The following is a 19,964-nucleotide window of genomic DNA, read 5'->3' on the forward strand; positions in this document are numbered from 1 at the left end:
AAGGTACAATTCACAGTTTCCCAGCCATGAAATTCTAGCTTTGAATGTGTAAGCAAAATCAAAAAGTCAGAGACACGTCAACTCTCAAAGTTTCCAATAAAAAATAATAAAGAAAAACTTGAATACTCTAGAGTATTCTAGAGAGTGCACCATAATCGTGAAATGAGCAAGGGGGCCAGGGAGATGATCTGATATCTTTCAGGCCTTCCTACACTGTGCTGTGCTTGCTGAGGAAGACACTCACAGGCAGACCGCAGATGAGTGAATAAAATGCAGATCGACAGACCAGGAATAAATGGCACCATCTTCAGTCCACACGCCTGTTTCCAGACGACCACTTTCAATGAGGAACATTTCGGTCGGTGTCCTGATGACACTTTTCCTGACACCCACTCCCCTCCTTAGTCCGCAAATAATGCAGAAAAGAAACTGGGAACAGATTGATGGAACCCAGAGAGCAAGATATAAGAACAGCAGAGTTACGCTTGTCATCTGCAGAGACTAAAGCGAATTGCGATCCACGAGGGAAAATCCAGCTTTTAACTCCTTCCGATACAGAAGCACTGCTTAAAATCCCGCTTTAAAATCCGGATGGGACTTCTATATGCCTTAACTAAATGCCTGACTGACAAATCGATAAAACCGGACATGTGATCAACACCACACAGAATAATCCCACCCACTATGGTTTTCAAATACCTATTTTCCCCCAACAACACTGACGAGCCTGTAAACTGACCTTGCATCGGACCTTTGCTGACGGCAGCCGGTTCCGAGTCCGAGGGACACCTACCTGACAGCGGCCATGCCCGGCCCGGCCGGCTGGTTCTGGAAGTGCTCCTGCCAGCGGTGGTGCAAACACAGCGATGGTGTGGCCTGGTGACTGCAGCCTGTATGGAGGGGCGGGTGGTTTGGGAAGATGTGGCACTCCTGCTGGTTGCCATGGCAGCAGGGCGGGGGGTGGAATGGGCAGCGATGGCAGCACGGGGGAGGCAGGGAGGCGGGCAGAAACGTGGAGGGCCTTGGGGCGTCTACGGGCAGCAGGGACAGCCGGAGGGTGCTGTGGTGACCGGTGACTCCGTTCTGACTCACTTTTGTGCATGTCGGCTCCCTGGGAGGCTGCCCCCGTGGCGAGGAGGCCTCTCTGTCCCAGGCAGGGGCGCCGACGTCAACACCGGTAGCACTTGCGGGGATGCTGCCATTGCTGAAAAGCGGGACGTCACCATTTCCGTCGCTAAGGGCCATGATAATCTTCCCGCTCACCTCTCCGAAACCGTGCCACTCCTCTGGAAAACAAACACCAGTTTGGAGAGTCACACGGCTGCTGCAAAGGGCTTCTGCTAGAACCGGCAGGCTTCGTGTAAAGCATCAGTCTCCAGGACGCTGCCTGGATGGGCGTCACCCCCATCACGCTGAAAGGTTAGAGTTTCGCAAAATATTTCAAGAGAATGTACGAGTGGGCATGGAAAATGGATGGATGAAATATTAAGCGCTAACCTCACCAACTGAGCAAACGTACAGGATCCTAAGTACTGAGGCACCCCCAGCCACCGTGCCCACATATCACACGTTTGCATAGGCATGCACTGTCCTGAGTACAACAGTGCAGTCACTGCCACTGGAACAAGCAGCATTTCATTCAAAAACAGCTGCTGTTTGACCATCGCTATGTTGCTAAATGAGAGCATGTAAGGGTCTATAACAGAGATCAGCATAAGAGCAGCAGACACAGTTCACAGCTGTAGAGAAAAGATTATTAAGAGTTAATCAAGAGCCCGTCTGAAGGACAACAAACGATAGAAGTAGTATTATACATTTCAAACACATGGATATGAAAAGCTGACTGAAATGAACATTCAAAATTCAAAGGATACATTACAGTGGAAACTTAAAACTTAACACTCTATATATAAAGTTCTGGTTATATTTAAGCTCTACGACTTACAGTTTGCCCACACTTACAAGTTTTCTTCCAAGCTGAGAAGCTCTTTACTGTGTCAGTTTGCTATTAATATGAGATATTTATTAGTTACCCTCCCCTAAGCAGCTGAATATCAGCCTCTTTGGTGCTCGGGATGCTGGTTAAACACTTACTGCACACCTCCTGGACCAGCGTGGGACGGGATGATCCCACGGGAACAGGCCTTCCTTGTGAGTGTCATCCGAAATAACTGCGTGCGGAGTTCACACCCGACAAAACGGAAACAAGTCGAGCGACTGGAGGGCGTCGGCCTGTGTGCACAGCATCTAAAATACCCAGCGGCTGACAAACCTGATGTGTTCACGTCTGACTTGAATAAATAAATCTGCTGCACAAACTGAACACGAGCTTCAGAGAGGAAAACTACAAGCGAGGCTTTGAATGTCAGCAACCTGCAGCGGGGAAAACCGGCCAAATTTACACCCTGCCGCAGCCTATCTGCTCAGGCTGCTGGGTACTTACAGGCAACAAGGGCAGACGAATGAACCTCGCTGCGGCGTTCATTTGCGGAGTTACGCCGGTGTGACCCTGTGACTTTTAAAAACTATGGGCCAGAGTTTAGGGTTAGTGCTGTGAGTTTTAAACACACACCCTGGGACGAAGTGGGTTTGAAACCCGGGGAAACCAAAAATTCATATTAATACAGAAATTCATTTCCTGGTATAGTCAAAATCCCAATTTGGTATATTTTGCTAAACAAAACTGCGAATGATGAACCACATTAAAGTGTCAGTTTAGTCTAGCAGTTCTGGATTTAGGACCCACATTTTTCCTCGGTCATTAAAGTCATGACCCAAATTTTTTATTTTTCACAAAAATTAGTACAGTAATAATAAAAAGAACACAGAAACACAGTAGAATAACACTAGTGCAATATCTTCAAGTACAGTTAAATAATAATAAAAAAAAAAATCCTCACACATTACACGATCCAATAAAAATGGTATTGAAACCCACTTTTGAGGTTGCGACCCACCAGGTAAGAAATTAGTTTGGTAGGCTATATTAAATATATTAATTTATTCATATATTCATTTTTATTATTTGAAATAATTTCACATAAGTACAAAGTTCTAGGGCGCACCAGTCGTGGTCATAAATTTCACCGTTTTATCCAAAAATAAATCCAATCCTTTACCCGACCTAAAATGTCTATAACATCTACAGGTCTTGCATAGCACAGTAGTATGTCGGGTCATTTTAGGGAGCAGAAAGTAAAGAGAATGCGGTTCCTGTACCCGCACAAAGCCCAGTGAATCGGGTTTAAAGAAACATGCGACTCCGTTAAAACGTGTTTACAGTTTTTACCATGGCGGTGACGCACAGATCCCCCGAAGATACCGTGTTATATTAAATCTGGCCTTTAATCACTCACACGTCCCGCTTCCCCATACCGGACAAGGCGAAGTGAGCCCCCGCAACCGGCGGACGCGCCGCAGCCCACGGCGCTCACAAGGCAATCCCGACTGCAAGCCTTCCCCGTAAAGCAGGCTTTAAAGCTTGGGGTCGGCGTGTCCATGCATCCGGGAGGTGGAGACCCGTACGCCGGCCGTGCCGGATGCGACTGCGCTTTTGATGCAAACGTAATAAAGCTAAAGCCTGGGCGCAGCGATACAGTAACCGCGATTCGTGGTACTATACGGAAATAAACGCAGAGAAAAGTTACAGTTTATGCAGAAAAACAGGCAGAAGGGCGCCGGTACCTGTGCGCCGAGCCGGTGAGAAAGGCGACGATCGCGGCAAAAACGGCACTTCTAGCTCCGGGGGCAGCCGGACAGCGAGCCCATGCGAAATGCTGGCTGATCCACAGGTCGCTCCGGGCTGGAGCGGCACTCGGCGCAGCGCAGCGGCGGAGTGACGGTGAGAGTCGCCCAACCCCGCCTGGGAAGCGCAACGGGACGCTGTGATAGGACGGCGGGGCCCGCCGCGGTTAAGCCGGGACGGGGCGCGTCCTGCGCTGCATCCCGAAACCCGATCGCCCCCAGTAATTAATATACACCCAGGCACTTCAGATAAAAACCACCCGGCCTACCACTTTCTCCTGTCTCTTATGTCATTAATTCAAAGCCGCATTAAATCCCAAAAAGAACTAATCGTTAACACTCGACTAATGGCATACTTTATGTAATAGGTTTATTAATGCCTTTTTGATTCATTCTTTATTTGTATGCTGTTTTAAAGTACTCACTACACAACAAACTGCGACACAACGTAAGATAAACAGTATTCCCAACAGTAGCAGGCCGTTTTAACAAGGCCAAACAGCCTTTTAAAGTATTAGAGCTGTATATCATTAGTGAGGATAATCCCAAACTGACACAGCACCAGTGTGCATTTCTGCTTAGTGAAAAACAACATTTACGCAAAGGCAGGACTGTCAGAGAAAAAAAAAAGTGAACTTGGGTGAAACCATAACCCAGGCATCTTTAATTACAGGACAATTAGCCAGCATAGGATCAATAACCCCACCCTGTATTCCTCACACCACCCATTACAGCCCCTGCCTTCTCGGCTACAGCCAAATTACAGAGGCCTACATGCTCCCTGGAAAAATAGCAGGGTGTCGATATCTGTTGGTACCTCACCACTCCACAGTGCCACCTCTCAGGCACTTAAGGTTGGCAAACGGTTGCCCTACAGCCATACCGGGCAAACAGAAGTGAGGCTATGTGGCACTTCAGTGTGCCAGGTGAACTTCAACTCCAGCACCATCTCCCTGAATGTAGGGCATTTCTATTGGCTACACAATAATTTTCATTTCCCAGATATGTTCTTACCCTGAATATGAACCAGGTTCCAGGTTATATTACTAGCTAATTTGGTAGCAGTTTAACACACCTAACTGTGACACAAAGATCGCCGTGCAAATATGTATTTCCATATTACAGAGCAATATTTCATTTCTGGGGTAGAAAGGTTGTGTGTGGCTGTGTTCTACATAACAAAACGTTACATGCGAGCATGATCTCTGGGAAAAGCATGCGTTGCTGCGACCTCTGGGAGAGAGAGGTCGCGCATTGCTGCAATCTCTTGGGGGGGAAAAAGTCGGCATGTTGCCGCGATCTCTGGGGAATGAAGGTTGCGTGTTGCCATGATCTCTTGGGGGGGAAAAAAAAGTTGGCGTGTTGCTATGATCTGTGATGGATAAAGGCCGCGCTTGGCCGCGATATCTCGGGGGGGGGATGAAGGCCGCGCGCGTATTGTGTCTGAACAGATTTTTGTTGCAGGCGGCTGGTAAAAACCAATTAGATTTTTATTCATTGCATAGTACTGAACTTTGAACTTGTCTGTAATGTTCAAGTGTCCCTTGCATTCTGGGAAAAGCCAACAATGGATTCTCTAAAACAACTAATGTTTTGCTCATTATATGTTCCCAAAATCACACAGTCTTATTAAATGGTTCTACAATTTTTTTCTCCACAGAAATATGCCCTAATTATTTCACATGCTCTCTCCTTTCACTGCGAGCACATGGGAGTTATTGCTGTGTGCACACTACCGTCCATACACCATTGTGTCCACTTAATTTATTTCAGATGCTCTGGACATGTTACACAAAGCAAGGCGAGGCCCCTCTTCACTGAGAGTGACTTAAATCTGTCGTTAAAATATTGCTAGATATTCCCTTCTCAAAACGATCACAGTGAAAAACCCCCTTCCAGAGTGCACTGGCCAGCTCACTGAGAAACGCACGGTCAGCTATCAGCTCATATCCTGATCATCAAGATCTTTGTGGCGATGGGCTTCACGGTGTGTTCACGACAGCAAATTTGAATGTTACATGTGTATATTCTAAATATACACTGATTATTGTTGACATATTCAATTATTAATATTCATAAAATCATAACTACTATCTTGTACTCAGCGTTTAATCCCTTCTAACCAGGAACACTGGTTTACATTACACAACAGCTACACAGGACTAAAATCTAAAACCAACAAAATGCTAAAATCTCTCTCATCATCTCAGTGATATCTGGTTGTCACCTTTATTTGTACATCTGTCGTTTATTTGCACATTTTCCATTTCTCCTGCTATTTGCATTGTTTTTGTACTTCTGTTGCACGTTTAGTTGTGCACAACATGGCACCACCTGCAGCAAAACAAATTCCTTATACATGGAGATTAATAAGACTCCGATTCTGATATTGCCTGATACAGGTCAGTGACAGAAATAAGACTGTCATACTCACCTTATTTCACTAAAGTGACGTATAGGAGACTTATAAAACGTCATTAACACAGAGCGGACGATACGCTCAGTGCTGCGGAGGACAGCACCCGACTCGGAGTCCCGCGGGGCCAGGCCCGCCTGACAGTGTGTCGGAGCCGAGATGCCCCCCCCCCCCCCCCCCAACATGCTGCAGGGTGGAGGACGAGAGATAAAAACCAAATCCAGAGGCAAGTAAAGTCTGCAACTCACAGGTATGAATGGGGCTGGGGGTATGAAGTATCCTGTTTCACAGACGGCTTCGTAGTTTCCCTCAAAAGTCAAAACTGTCCGGGATAATGATTCGCCCTTGTGGCCATACTGACAAGGGGACACGTTTGTGTTTAAAGGATCCCAGTACAAACACCAAGCAAAGGAAACAAACCAAAACCACACTGACTGACACATTCTGAGCACAACTTCAAACAGAGTAAAAAAGAAAAAAAAAAATACAGGTTTCCTGCCAAAACTCAACATGACCCGACTCGTTTCACACTGAAGTGCTACTGCGAGGAAGAAAAGCAGGAATAGATGTTCTGGCGTCTAGCGTCTTGCGTCAGTGTATCGAGAAGGAACGTTTTGTCGTGTGGGTGACACATAGCAGCTCGGACGGATCCCCTCTGTGTGCCAGAATCTCCACAAAACCCAAGCGGTCCGAAATTATCAGAGGAGGGTCAGGGTGACCTTCAGAACAAACGTGGGGAAGAAGCGGAATCACACCACTTCACCTAAGCTGCATGTGAACTTGCTGGGTGATTTTGGTGCAAGGCCACCAAAGAACACATTGGAGAAACTTTCAAACTATTTTAATGTCCAAAAGAGTCAAGGGCCCAATAAAACCCAGAGAAAGAAACTTAAAGCAAGTGAGAAGAAACGGACAGCAGAAGCCAAACGTGTTTGAGGGTCACATGGACCTATTGTTGCTCTGATGAAGGCTGCTCATCTCGCATGGGGTGTGAAGTTTACAGCAGGGTCTGGATGAAAATTAATCTTCACAGGATCTCCACAAATATCCATGGACACAAATGGCCTTCAGGAGAAGTGGGAAGCAGCAGCGAACGGACAGTGGGGAGGGGGGGCGGGTGGTGCACGGGGGCAGAAGTGCTCCTAGACTAACTATTACGTTTGCTCAACAGGTCAGTGTGGCTGTGAGCGGCCACTGCACACAGTGCCTGCCATCCAGTGAGGTCTTCCCGGCAAACACTGGGGAGCTCAGAAATTCCTCCCACATCCTGACAGACCTCGGGGGTCAGCCAGTCCGAACGTCTGGAAGGGGGATGCTAAATGTCTCTGGAATGTTCTGATTCCATCCCAGAAAGGTGGGGGAAACATTAAGGTGTCTCACGAAGGCACCGCTGCTCCCCGTCTGGGCTGATGAGAGCATGTGGAGAGTACGCGCCAAAGAGAGTACGCGCATGGAGAGTACGCGCCAAAGAGAGTACGCGCATGGAGAGTACGCGCCAAAGAGTGCGAGGCCGGGACACAGGCCCACCTTACACACGCAGAGCCCCTCCACATGTGAACACGGACAGGCGGAAGGGGGTCCCAACATAACCTTTGTGCCAAATAAAAGTTAGGTAACAAAAACACTGGATTTATCAGTTTGACCTCAAGCAGCCGTGACTTCACCGATTGGCTAGCCCACACAAGGCATTCTGGGTAAAGGGCCATGTATGACAGTCATTAATACCCCACTGAGCTGTGCTGGTGGATTGAGGCCGTTCCCTTACTCACCCAGAGTGAGTTTTACAAGGAGACACAGTGGAGCGTTTGGCTAGAGAAGTATCAGCTGCAACAGGGTGACCTCACTCCAGACCATCTCACTCACCAGCTCCACTGCCAAGGGGCCGGGGGGGTGGAGGGGGCGGGCTTGCATTAATGGGACAGAGCTGGCACTCAAGTGTGTGTCACTCCCCATAGAAAGAAATGCGCCAGCAACGAACAGCTGCTCCGCAACACACAGGGGCTTCGACATTTCAGACCTGCTCCCCTGAGTGGTGCTGTCGTTAGTGGAACTCTGCACCAGCAGGGCTAAGACTGGCCTGACACCAGGTCACTCCGCTCCCTAATTGCACGTGGCAGAGAACAGAGGGGGAAATAAGGAAACTTATTTAGGTAAGTGGGATGCAGTTCCTGACTGCTGTGGTGCGGAAACTGCCCCTACACCTCATTAAGGAGGAGGCAGGATGCAAATTCCCAACCAGGGCATTAAGGAAAGCTGCCGCTCAGCCACATTTGGAACAGGCAGAACGCGATTCCCAACCGGTCCTTGTTTGGAGCAGATGGGATGTAATTCCCGATTGGGGTGTTACGGAAACTGGCCTCTAGGCCTCATTAAGGAATGGGAGGGACATGTTTCCCAACCTGGGTGTTATAAGAACCAGCGGCTTAGCCTAGTAAGGAAAGCACTCCAGGTTCAGGAAGAGAAAGCTAAAACGATGACGTGAATCCGACTCACTGCTTCACAGAACAGCCATGCTGGTGAGCCCTCGTGTCTCCTGCAGACTTTAATGAGGAGCCGGGTTACCTCCGCTTTCGATTATTTTTAGTAGAACTAATTTTTTTCATTTCTGAAGGGCTTAGATGGCTCGCGTCTTGAGTAGGAATTAAAATTTTATATCACAATAATGACCAAATTGATTACAAGCAGTATTAGCGCAGCACTGTTAAAATGTACTGAAAACTGTAAACTGTACTGTATGTATTGCCACTCATTGTGTTACTTCTATATTCCTATTAATAAATAATAATAATAATAATAATAATAGTAATAAAAATAATAATATGGTTCTGTTTTTCTTTGTTTTGTGTTCTCTCTCTGGAAATTAAAAATAAGGAAGTCCTCCGTAGAGGGGGGTGATGGAGGGAATATGAAAAATAATAAATGAAGTGCCCTTGGATATTCAGATCCCAGGCCTTTAAGAAAGACAGCATGGCGATTCCCAGATGATACACCAGCCTCCTTCCTCCAAAGCATTTCTGAACCAGCGTCCCATCAAAACAACCGGAACATCACTGGCTCTGTCTGTGCAGTTGTCATGGCGATTCATGATGCCTGTGCTCTCTATCATGCTGTTGCCCCAGGTGGGGGCAGGCAGACTTGCTGCCACAGAGGAGCATCTCCATTTGACCTTAACAGAGAAGGTCGAATGAGTCGAGCGCCTGATCAGTTCCAAGCTCCATGCTGACGCCCATCGCTGACAGACCCGCACATCACCAAGGAACCAATAAGCAAACCGAGGGGGGCAAAACTAAAGTCTCTCAAGGCTGCGCTGGGACAGTATTGAAGGACAACCGCTGAACACATGGTCAGCTAAACACTGTAACGGCAAAACACCAACCTATTTACAGAGAGCGCTAAATTCCATTTTCACTGTGTCCCACATTTAAGAGCCAAAGCTCAGATTTAACATCAGGTTTGCAATCAAACAGCCCCTTAGCCTGATTTGTATTTATGGGCATATGTACAGAGGCTATAAATGGGTTGTAATTTAGACGGAAAATTCCTGACAGCAAAATGATGGGGCCCCTTTAAGGGCTGGAATTAACCCCCTGGCCATTAGCAGTGGAGGCAAATTATTAGTGACAAGCTTATTAAATGACATCATAGAGCAGGTCACCAAGCCCTTCCCAGAAGGCACCCTCCAAAAACCATAACGAGGACGTTTTTCTTTCATTTAATTGAGGCAAATGCTTCTTTCCCCCAGAGCAGGATGTGGTGCCTTAGTGACAAGGTTGTTATGACTTGTAAAAACTGTGACTGGTCACAAAAGAACAAGGAGGTGCTAATGCTGCCTGCAGTGACCATCTCAGGACACGAGGATAAAAACAGCCGTCATCACAGGTCTTAGGAAAACAGTCAGGACTGCATTTTTGCAGGTGACAGAGTGTAACAGAGATTTCACTTTTTTGGTTTGACGCACACAGGTCACCGAAACGGACACAGAGTATGATCAGCCATCCAGATGGTTCCCTGGTGATCCGCCGATGCACATTTGCACGCTTAGAAAGACTACAGCCATGAATTCTCCAGGCTCACACATCAGTGTTCGTGTCTGCAGTAACAGGCTCGCTCAAATGACCCTGGGAATGAGCAGCGCTGTGCCTAGTGAATGTCACAATTTAACCCGATTAATCCCACTGGTCACAACTGTGATCACATTTTGTCAATTTTTAAGCCTTAAAAGAGTGGTTGTCGTCTGTATGCCCAAAAGACAAATGAAAGTAGAGTCTTGATGGCAGCCAAGCAATGCTACGACACTAGTGCCAATGGTCAAATTGACCAGGGCAGGTTCATTCTTTCAGACACTCAATTTTGGAATTAAATGGGCCAAAAAAAAAAAAGTTCTTCAGATGCCTTAAACTCAGTACACTTGTGGTGATTCAAACCGATTCATTCCCTCTGGCAAAGACGACAAACCAGATGATCTGCAGCCCCTGAAGCGCTGACTGATCCCTACAAGGTGACCAAAATAACATTTTAGAGAAGGAGAGTTCAAAATCGTCCCAGGGGGCCTTGATCCATTGAGAAAAAAATTGAGATTATACCAGGGGAAAATGAATGAAGCTGGTCAAAGCAAAGCCCTGCAGTGACAGATGTCTCCTCGCTTGGGATCCCTCTCTGCCTTGCCATTGTTGTGGAGCTTCACTAAATATTTAGTCTTCCCAGCTCTGTGAAGGAGGGAGATGGGACCTTCCTTTGTACTGCTAGGCCTGGAAATTCACCTCCTTCCAGCCACCAAACACTCAGGCCAAGTGAGCACCACCATCAATTATGCCATTTAAAAGAGAGGATTGTTAGATATGGGAGTCTCTTTGCAGACCCCCAACAACACCCCTAGACTCATTCACGTGACCTGGGGGCCTGCATTTAACAGCAATAGATTAAGATCAATAAACAAACAAGAATAACCGAAAACAGAGGTACAAGATAATCACCATCCGGCTGCCTCCCAAAAGTATAGATTCTGCTGTCATTTACAGCAAGCGATAGAAAAGTTGCCAAAGCAGAGAGGCATGCCCCCCCACCCCCTAGCTAATGGAGAACGAATGTGGTTTGCTGAAGAGAACCACAGATTTCAGGGACTCATCCATTAAATGACGAAAAAAGGAAAAGCTTCTCCAGCGCTACAGGCAGCCTTGAAATCAGAGGTTCTCCACGCACTTCAAATGCTTTTGCATTCATTAACAGATAATGTTTCTGCTGATTAAAGTCTCGTGTTTCCTAGATGCCTGAACTGAATTTTTACAGGAAAAAAAAGTGACAGAGGGCAGGCAGACATAAAAGAATTATTACTTTCATATTTAGCAAAGTTTTAGGTTATATATAATTAATAAAATGAGAAGGCATTTCATGGTAAATTATACTCTGAAGATGTGCATCCTATATCCAGTGCAGTCTTTATGTAATATGATCCATTACCATAATTAATTTTAACATAAATTCGTCAGCCCCCACCAAACATAAAAGCCTCTTCATCTAGATTTCCTAAGAGTACATTACAGCAGCTGGAAGATCATCTGCGAACATTTCAAACAGGAAAGAGGACGACGGTGTTCTGACTGCAGACACTGCGGAGAACTTCAGGACCTTCTATTCACAGCGATGTTTCCAAACTACCGTCCCAAAACTAATCATACACAAACAGCCATTTGAGGATATTTCGGCACCTTAATTATGATACACCACCTTCCACTAAAAACGCTCGAATATGCATCTCCACATCCCTAATTGACAGAGGCATCTGCGCCACGCCGACCGCATCTGGCTGTGCTCTCATGCCGACAAAATGATGTTATGCTAGTTACACTTATCTACCTCCACGGCTTCATCAAAGGGGGGCCATCAAGCGCCAAACTAGGAGATATCTATAAATCAGCTTCAAAGCCCCCATTCTGCCGTGCGTAAACAAGCCGGAGCGTTCATTAAGCAGACAAAGCAGCCGGCCGCTTAAGCTCGTAAGCGCTTACGGGGTTTAAAATGGGAACCATCAAAGGAGCGTGTTTCCCCGAGCTGCCAGCCAGCCAGAGCTCTGTTTATAATCAACGCCTCCGACTGCGCGGTCAACACAGCTGCTGCGCTCCCATGGAGCGGCGGCGTTCCTTCCAGCCCAAACGAGCCCCCCCTGTCCTCTTCGGCAGCGCGGGCCCAAGTGGGCGCGGGACACGCACCTGTACCGCCCTTCTTGTTGCTCTCCGGCACAAACAGTCCTGCTTGCACGAAGCCGGATCGCGTGATCCGAAACTAAGCAACAAAGGAAACCGGGTTGTAGCACATACAATGAGACAGAACAATTAAGGAGGTGCCACACTGCCATTTAAAAGGAGAAACATAGTCACACAAAGAGCAGGAACGATTGGTGGACTTATCACTGCATTCAGCTCGGCCTGGAACCAAGATTCAGGTTCACTGGATTTAGCTCAGTCTGGGTAAACCATGACAAACTAGGTTCACTGGGTAACCCAGGAAGAATTGGGTTCACTTGCCTCCTCTGGAAAGCCTGACTGTAATACCCTGTGGGACAGTAAATACACCCCAAGGCTTCCCTCCTGTCAGAAAGTAATTAACCTGACTGGCTGCTATAAAACACACCAAGCTGCTAGACAGACTCTCATGAATGGCGTCTGCAGGCAGGCAGAAACCGAAGCTCCGTGTTCTATCTCCCGCTGAGAAAGGAGCTTCCCAAACCAGGATGTCAGATCACACTTATGAATCATTTCAGTCAAATGCGGGGGCTGAGCCACAGAACTAAAGGCGCTTTAGCTACAGGCCTGGCTTTATCTCTACCAGCAAAGCATCCCTCACAGCAGGCTGCTACACCAGCGGGTTTGCAAAATAAGCTGCCCTTCCATCAGGCTCAAAACCACTAATAGATGCTTTGGCCCCTTCTGTGATTAGGACACTCTGCTTATGAACATCTGTGCAGTTTCTACCATCACCTACAGTCATTCATCAGCTGCTCCGTCCTGGAAATAAATATACAGTGAATTAGATTTCTGGGCCAATTCCAGAACAGTTGGGGACTTAGAGGTGCATCCATGTCAAGGTCCTCCGTGTCGGTTCCCTGGGTCTCACACCCTCCAGGTACCCAGACATTCATCACGCTGTTTCTCAGCCATCCTGCTAAGTCCTGGTATCTCGTTACGTTACATCCTCTATGACTTACCAGGAGTGCTTTTGTAAAGGTTTGCATTGGGGGGGGGGGGGTGGGGGTGTGACTTGCTGCAAAAACTGTCCAAGGCACTTTGTAAATATGCACTTTGCCAAATAAACTCGATTAGACGTCAGTGGACACCTGGCCGTCTCTGCTTATGCGGCCCTCCTGCCAAGCGTGACCTCACCGCTGACGCAGCCCCCCCCCCCCCTTTCCGCTGCCGCTCCCACCTGCATTATGTCCCCGCTGCCCCACTCCTCCGCTTATCTGCTGGGAAGCTGCATGTGAAATTCTAACTGTCAAATGCACCGCGATTTTACACTAAGCAGTTCCCGCTTTGTGGACATGGCTCCTGCACGAAGCGTGATGTTCTGGAAAGTGAAGTTCATTCAGATTAAAAACTAGAAGCCTGTTCTCGATCAGGAGATATTGGGACCGTATCTGACTTTTTGCTGAACCCCTGATTGTGCGTAAAACATGAAAAAGGGCATACCTTTTGTTTAATGTCCTTTTTGTTATTTACAGTCCCATGAAAAGGGCTGGGTGTTTTTTTTTTCCAAACAAAATTCACTTCCAAAAAATTACACAAGATAAACCAGGTGAAAAGTATTTTCAGGAGGCCAGCACATGCTGTTAACGTGGAAGGGCCTGGACAGAGGGCAGCATGTCCCGGCCCTCATCGAACACAAGACCCAACAAGAAACACTCCTTTATGTCTTAACAACATACTCTCTCCAAACACCCACAGTATATCAGGTCGGGAAAACGCCAGGACGCCTTACCAAGGGAATGTCTGAAGACTGGGCTGCGATGCTGCTCATATGTTCAGCCGGAACATCCACAGACTTGCAGCTGGAGAGAAGATAACATAAGTGACCTCATTACAGAGAGGACCTGATAAACACTTCATATAGTCACTATATGCAGAGAAACCATAACATGGTCATTTCCCAGAGCGTCAAGAACACCTTACCGATCAGATATCAGATATCAAACCCCTGTAACAGGGGTCCTCAAAATCTACATCATGGTCTGGATGCAGATGGAACCACAAGTTAATATGGACCCAGCCGAAAATGCACCTTATGAATCAATATGGTTAATGCCAAAAGGCTTAACGTGCTTAAAGTACAAAAAAAAATAGTTGAAACGATCAGTGGAGTATTAAACCAGTCTTTATGTTAAGTTCCCATTATTCTAATATGATCTCAGCATATACAGCTATTATTGTTAGTTCATTAAAGTTCATGAAATGCTGTTTTGTTATTGAAAATGGTTACGGACCGTTGACTGATGAACCTTTTTTTTGATGAACCGTGATCCTTTAAAAAACGTGGTAACCCCTGACCTATAACCTGTCTCAGTTCACCAAAATGAGAGCCCTCATCGAACACAAGACCCAACAAGAAACACTCCTTTATGTCTTAACAACATCCATCCATTTTCCAAACCGCTTATCCTACTGGGTCGCGGGGGGTCCGGAGCCTATCCCGGAAGCAATGGGCACGAGGCAGGGAACAACCCAGGATGGGGGGCCAGCCCATCGCAGGGCATACTCACTCACCATTCACTCACACATGCACACCTACGGGCAATTTAGCAAGCCCAATTAGCCTCAGCATGTTTTTGGACTGTGGGGGGGAAACCAGAGTACCCGGAGGAAACCCCACGACGACATGGGGAGAACATGCAAACTCCACACACGTGACCCAGGCGGAGAGTCGAACCCGGGTCCCAGAGGTGTGAGGCGACAGTGCTAACTACTGCACCACCATGCCGCCCCCGTCTTAACAACATACTCTGATTAATTTTATGATAAATAAAAAGTGGAGGCCATTTCAGAAGAACAGCTCGCATACCTAACCAGGGTAGCACACAGTACGAGCCTGAACAGCAGAGACACACGTAACACTCTGCTACACTGTAAACCTGGCTGAAAGCCACAAATATTTACTGTGAGCAAAACGAACCATAAAGAAATCATGTTAATTATGAGGAATGTAGACCCAGGACAGGAATCCTGATGTTTAACATACCGTGGTCCAGTTTGCCTCCATTCTAATGGCCGCCTATTGCTTGAACCCGAAAATCAGACAAACCCATGTTGTCATGCCCTTTTAATAAGGTCACAAGGTCAAAGTGAAGATTATCGGCGCCGGGGGCTCAGGGGCCACGCAGGGGACGGGAGGGCCTGCAATCGGGCAGTCAGCCTAGACAGGCTGAGCACAACCAAGCCCCACCCAAAGAACGCCCAGACCAGCATATCACAAAACGATATGAACGGCACCTAGCCGTCGTTTTTTAAACAAACAGAGCCACCTGTAGCATCTAGAAGTTTGAGGACATGTGTTCCAGTTATTAGAGTTTATGTCCTTAAGTATATTGCACTAAAAAAAAAAATAGTATGATTAAAACCATTTAATACCTTTCAGAACACAGACTCACAGACAATGGGACCCAAGTGAGTTACCTTAACAACCCATTTAAATGAATATCATTGATAAGTAATTCCATAATTTACTCAGGAACCAGCCAAACATTTTCTTCTTAAGTTTTCATTACAGCATAACATACAAAAAAAAATAACCTAAAATTGAAATTAAACCATCAATCAGCCTATTCTTCATCTATTGATACCACACCACTTCTTTAGTTAATGGTCGGTTATGTATATATGCTGCCAGAAATAATATAATGCTGCCAGCTCTAAATAACACAATTAGAATATAATCAGGTGCCTCAGTTATTTCATGTGTTTGTCAGAAGGAAACCAGCCAGCGTGGGGCTATCAGGAAATTTAAAACGGCTACAATTGAGAAAAGCAGGAATATCTTAGACCAGTGATATTTTCAAGTACCTGCTTGAACACGTTTGGCTCTTTCGAGGGCAATGGTGCTTGAAGTGAACCAGATTAAGTTACATATCAATTCAGATCAAAAGCTAAAAGAAAACCACATTAACGTGTGTGTGTGTGTGTGTGTGTGCGTGTGTTCATGGTGTGACACTCCCTAAGATGTTAATGCATCATCTCACTGGAAACAGGCCTGTGGGTAGGAAACTTCTGGAAGCAGGAAGTCAAAACACAAACAAACCAAAGTTATATGCCAGTTGGCCGATATATGTACCCTGCTAAAAAAGGTGGGAGGAGCCACAGTGGGTGGAATTATCATGTACCACTAATCACGGCTTGCTTTAACTAATAAATGAACAAAGCTGCCAAACAGAATGTTAGCCATCACTGACTAACTGGGCAGTATCCCACATTCAATTACGACTGTTGAGATTCCACACATTGGAAATCTTAATTTCTATCATTCTTCAATTCATTTAACTGATTATTCGGTTATTTGATAACTTAAATTCAAACTTTGTTTAACAGCACTTAAAAAAATTTCACAAATATCACCATGGGAACTTAATTACATAATATTTGTGGAATACAAAGAAAGTAGAATCTCAGAACATTTTTATTGTTGTTATTAAACAGAGAGAATGCACCAGTATAAACTGTGAAAAGGCCAAGTACTGAACTACGCAGAAAAAAAATGATCACATTAAAGGAAGTGCCTGACTGAGTGGTGTGGGAAGCCTGCCGGTGCTCGTCAGGTTAGTAGTCCTGTCCAGTTCTGTTGCTGCCAAGTTTGAAAATTATAATGTTTAACTATCAATTGCTAATATCGGACAAGACTGACATATTGGACTAGCGCTAATGTGAGTTTTCTGATGTCTCGGATCGATGCATGAAATCGCCACCTTAGAAATTGACTCATCACAATGCATCGATGCATCTTTATACCCCTAATGATTTCCATGCTCTGCAGCATCAGAAATCCAAAACACAGAAACTGCTTGTGTAGCATGTAGCCCTGTCTCAAGGTAAACTGTGCCCCCCCCCCCCATCTACAAGGACTCAGGGGACACAGTCACTCAGAGCAGAGCGCGAGTCGATTATCTCAACCGAGCGTGACAGCCTACTGATGATGAGCAAGCGAAATGCGCATCGCACAAAGTAGACGTCTGCCTGTTACACGTGGACACACAGACGCCGTTCAGAGAGATTTACACTCACAGATCAACAGTGAAACTGGATGGCCGTTAAATCAGCATGCATTCAACAAGGCCACACTTCGGCGGGCATGCCAACGAAAGCCCCACTGACATTTCCAGCTAACTTCCGGGTCTAATCTCCATTTATGTGTGAAGTGTCACGGATCTAAAGCATTCGGAGACTAACAGGATTCGCCACCCAGCAAACAGCTGAATTCCTGAGCGCGAGAACATGGAGATCTTCTCCATAACATCTTGAATCCAAGCATTTCTGCCCTCTTGCCATGGTAACCAAATCCCTTCAGATAAAAATCAATGGTTGGAGAACACAGACACACACACTGAAAAATCCAAAACCACTGACTTATTAACCACAAACTGGGGGCATTCAGAATTTGTGCATTTTAAGCAAAATAATTCGCCCAATGTGTAAAACATAGGGAGCAATGGTGGGATGTTCACCAACTCAACATTCGTAAGAATGGCCTAAAATGACTGGGACCTGCTTCCTGAGTGACAGCTCGGCTCTCCATCATAAAATACCAGTGGTCATGAACCTCAGAAGCAGGGCAGACTATTCACACCATTTTTTGCTCCTTGTTTTAGCATTTTCCTGCAAGAAGTAGGGCTCCCCAGCTCCCAAAGGGCAACGGAATGACATCTGAGACATGTGAAAGTCTACCCATCAAGCTGAGGTCTGTAGCAGGTGAGTTGGAGCAGCTCTGCCTTCCTCCAGAAGTCTGTTCAAAACATTATTCCTCTCTTCGCCTAGTCTATTTTGGCATCCCTTTTGTTGCAAATTAAAATGGCAAAGAGAGGAACGTTCCCAAAGTTTTAAGCAGCCAAGGACATTTGGAGGGCAGGCACATAAAACACACGACCAACTGCGCCCATTGTGAAAGTCTGCCAGCTAACGTCCGCTGCCTTATTTGAACTGTTCCGCTTTACACAGTCCCCGGTCTCCTCTCTGATAGCATACCATCTGTGCAGAAGAACACGAACACACACACACACACACACACACACACACACACACACACACGTTGTATGTATGCATGTATGGGTTTGCATAGATCACATTCGGGGACCAAAAACCTAACACTTCCTTACTTTTGGGGACACTTCTTCAGGTCCCCATTTCGATAACCTCAGTTTGATAAAAATCTGTGAATGCAATCAAAAAAGTGTCAAAAGTTTTGTATTTTGGTTGGTTACTTATGGTTAAGGTTAGGGCTGGGTAGGGGTTAAGGGTGTCGTGACTGGGATTAGGGTTTTTCCCTCCAGGGAAATCTCCAGGAAGGGCCAAAGCACATGTACTCCGTAACATCACACACAGCGGTAAGTCTGCCTCCCACCTCACTGGATTCAAAAACATGGCGACCAAAGTCCAAATCAGTGCAAACATCACACCTGTTATGTTGCACCAATCCGAGTTAAAATAAACTCACACGCGCATTTTTGTATCAATTCTCCTGTAACTCCAACCCCCCCAGTTAAATATTCAACAGACAGGCCCTTGCCATTATTGTTTTTCTGGACTCTTCTAAGCAGCCTCCGCACATTTCCCGGTCGGCTTCACAGCCCATGAGGAACAGGCCGACTGAAGGTATTAGCGGCAGATCAGGCAGCTGTTCCTGCTGTGTGATCCTGTTTGTATTCCCAGCAGACGTGAATAAGAAGCTTCCGGAACAAACTCTGCCTCGGCTTTATACGAAGAGGCTGCCTTTAATCTGAGAAAAGCAAACACAGTGTTTGCCCAAGGTTTCCAAAGCCATGGCTTCCTCCGTGGCCCCCGCCCTGCTCCACTGGCAGACTTAAGTTTTTAAAAATTTTCTGTCCAAACTCCCCACCACCCAACTCAGAGAAATTATTAAATTAGTAACAACCTGCTGATATTAAAAGGATGTCAAAGGCAGTTGGACAAAACAGAGAATAGCAGTGGGCTACATAGCCCACAGGCTAGTCAATCAACAAACAAAATCGATGTTTAAATTTGAGGCAGTCAAGCATAAATCACACATTGTGATTAATATGAACCGTCAAACTGATCATGAACTTCACAAGGAGATAATATGGACGTCAGACGCTCGCCTGCGCCCTCCTGTGAACTGGAATCGATGTGAAGGTGCGATTCTGGGCACAGACGGTGGCACAATCCCAGGGGGGGCGTGACACCTGATGTGAGAAGCCCTCATCAACCCCGGGCGGGACAGAGGAACCAGAGAAGTTGATTCTCTCCTCTGCTCTACAGCCGTGCAAAAATCTGTAATTAGCAAAACCTCACGAGGCACGATTCCGCAGAAGCAAGGTGGGGGTGTGAGCGATGGCGGCATGGAATTGGGGCTCCACTGCGGCACGCCAGACAGCGTCAGGGGACCGCGAGGATATCGCGTACTTTATGTGCATCTGCGCTGATTTTATGACAAATTACTATGTTAAACAGTTAAAATGACAGTTTACAGCAAGCAAGGGGTTAAACAATCCTGACAAGACTTTTTCAAAATGACATGTAAGCACCATGTGCCAGACCAAATGTTGGGCGCGTCTCTGGACTGAGAACACTTCCAC

General features: G+C 46.4%; 1 protein-coding gene across 5 annotated transcripts in view; it reads right to left on the reverse strand.

Annotated features, from left to right (window-relative positions):
- Nucleotides 1-19,964, reverse strand: part of disp1 (dispatched homolog 1 (Drosophila)) — a 43,653-nt gene that overhangs the window by 14,201 nt on the left and 9,488 nt on the right. The window contains exons 2-3 of one of the 5 annotated variants that reach the window (XM_048985976.1): nucleotides 14,132-14,201; nucleotides 794-1,286 (exon numbers count right to left, since the gene is read on the reverse strand). In XM_048985976.1, coding sequence (XP_048841933.1) covers nucleotides 794-1,245 — 452 coding nt within the window. In that variant the 5' untranslated portion in view covers nucleotides 1,246-1,286; nucleotides 14,132-14,201. Of the gene's footprint in view, nucleotides 1-793; nucleotides 1,287-1,962; nucleotides 1,984-3,356; nucleotides 3,652-3,684; nucleotides 3,859-14,131; nucleotides 14,202-19,964 lie in introns of those variants that run through there. The other 4 variants (XM_048985977.1, XM_048985978.1, XM_048985979.1 and 1 more) reach the window with 4 other exon arrangements.

Source organism: Brienomyrus brachyistius, chromosome 19 (assembly GCF_023856365.1).
Source record: "Brienomyrus brachyistius isolate T26 chromosome 19, BBRACH_0.4, whole genome shotgun sequence".
Classification (NCBI taxonomy): Eukaryota; Metazoa; Chordata; class Actinopteri; order Osteoglossiformes; family Mormyridae; genus Brienomyrus; species Brienomyrus brachyistius.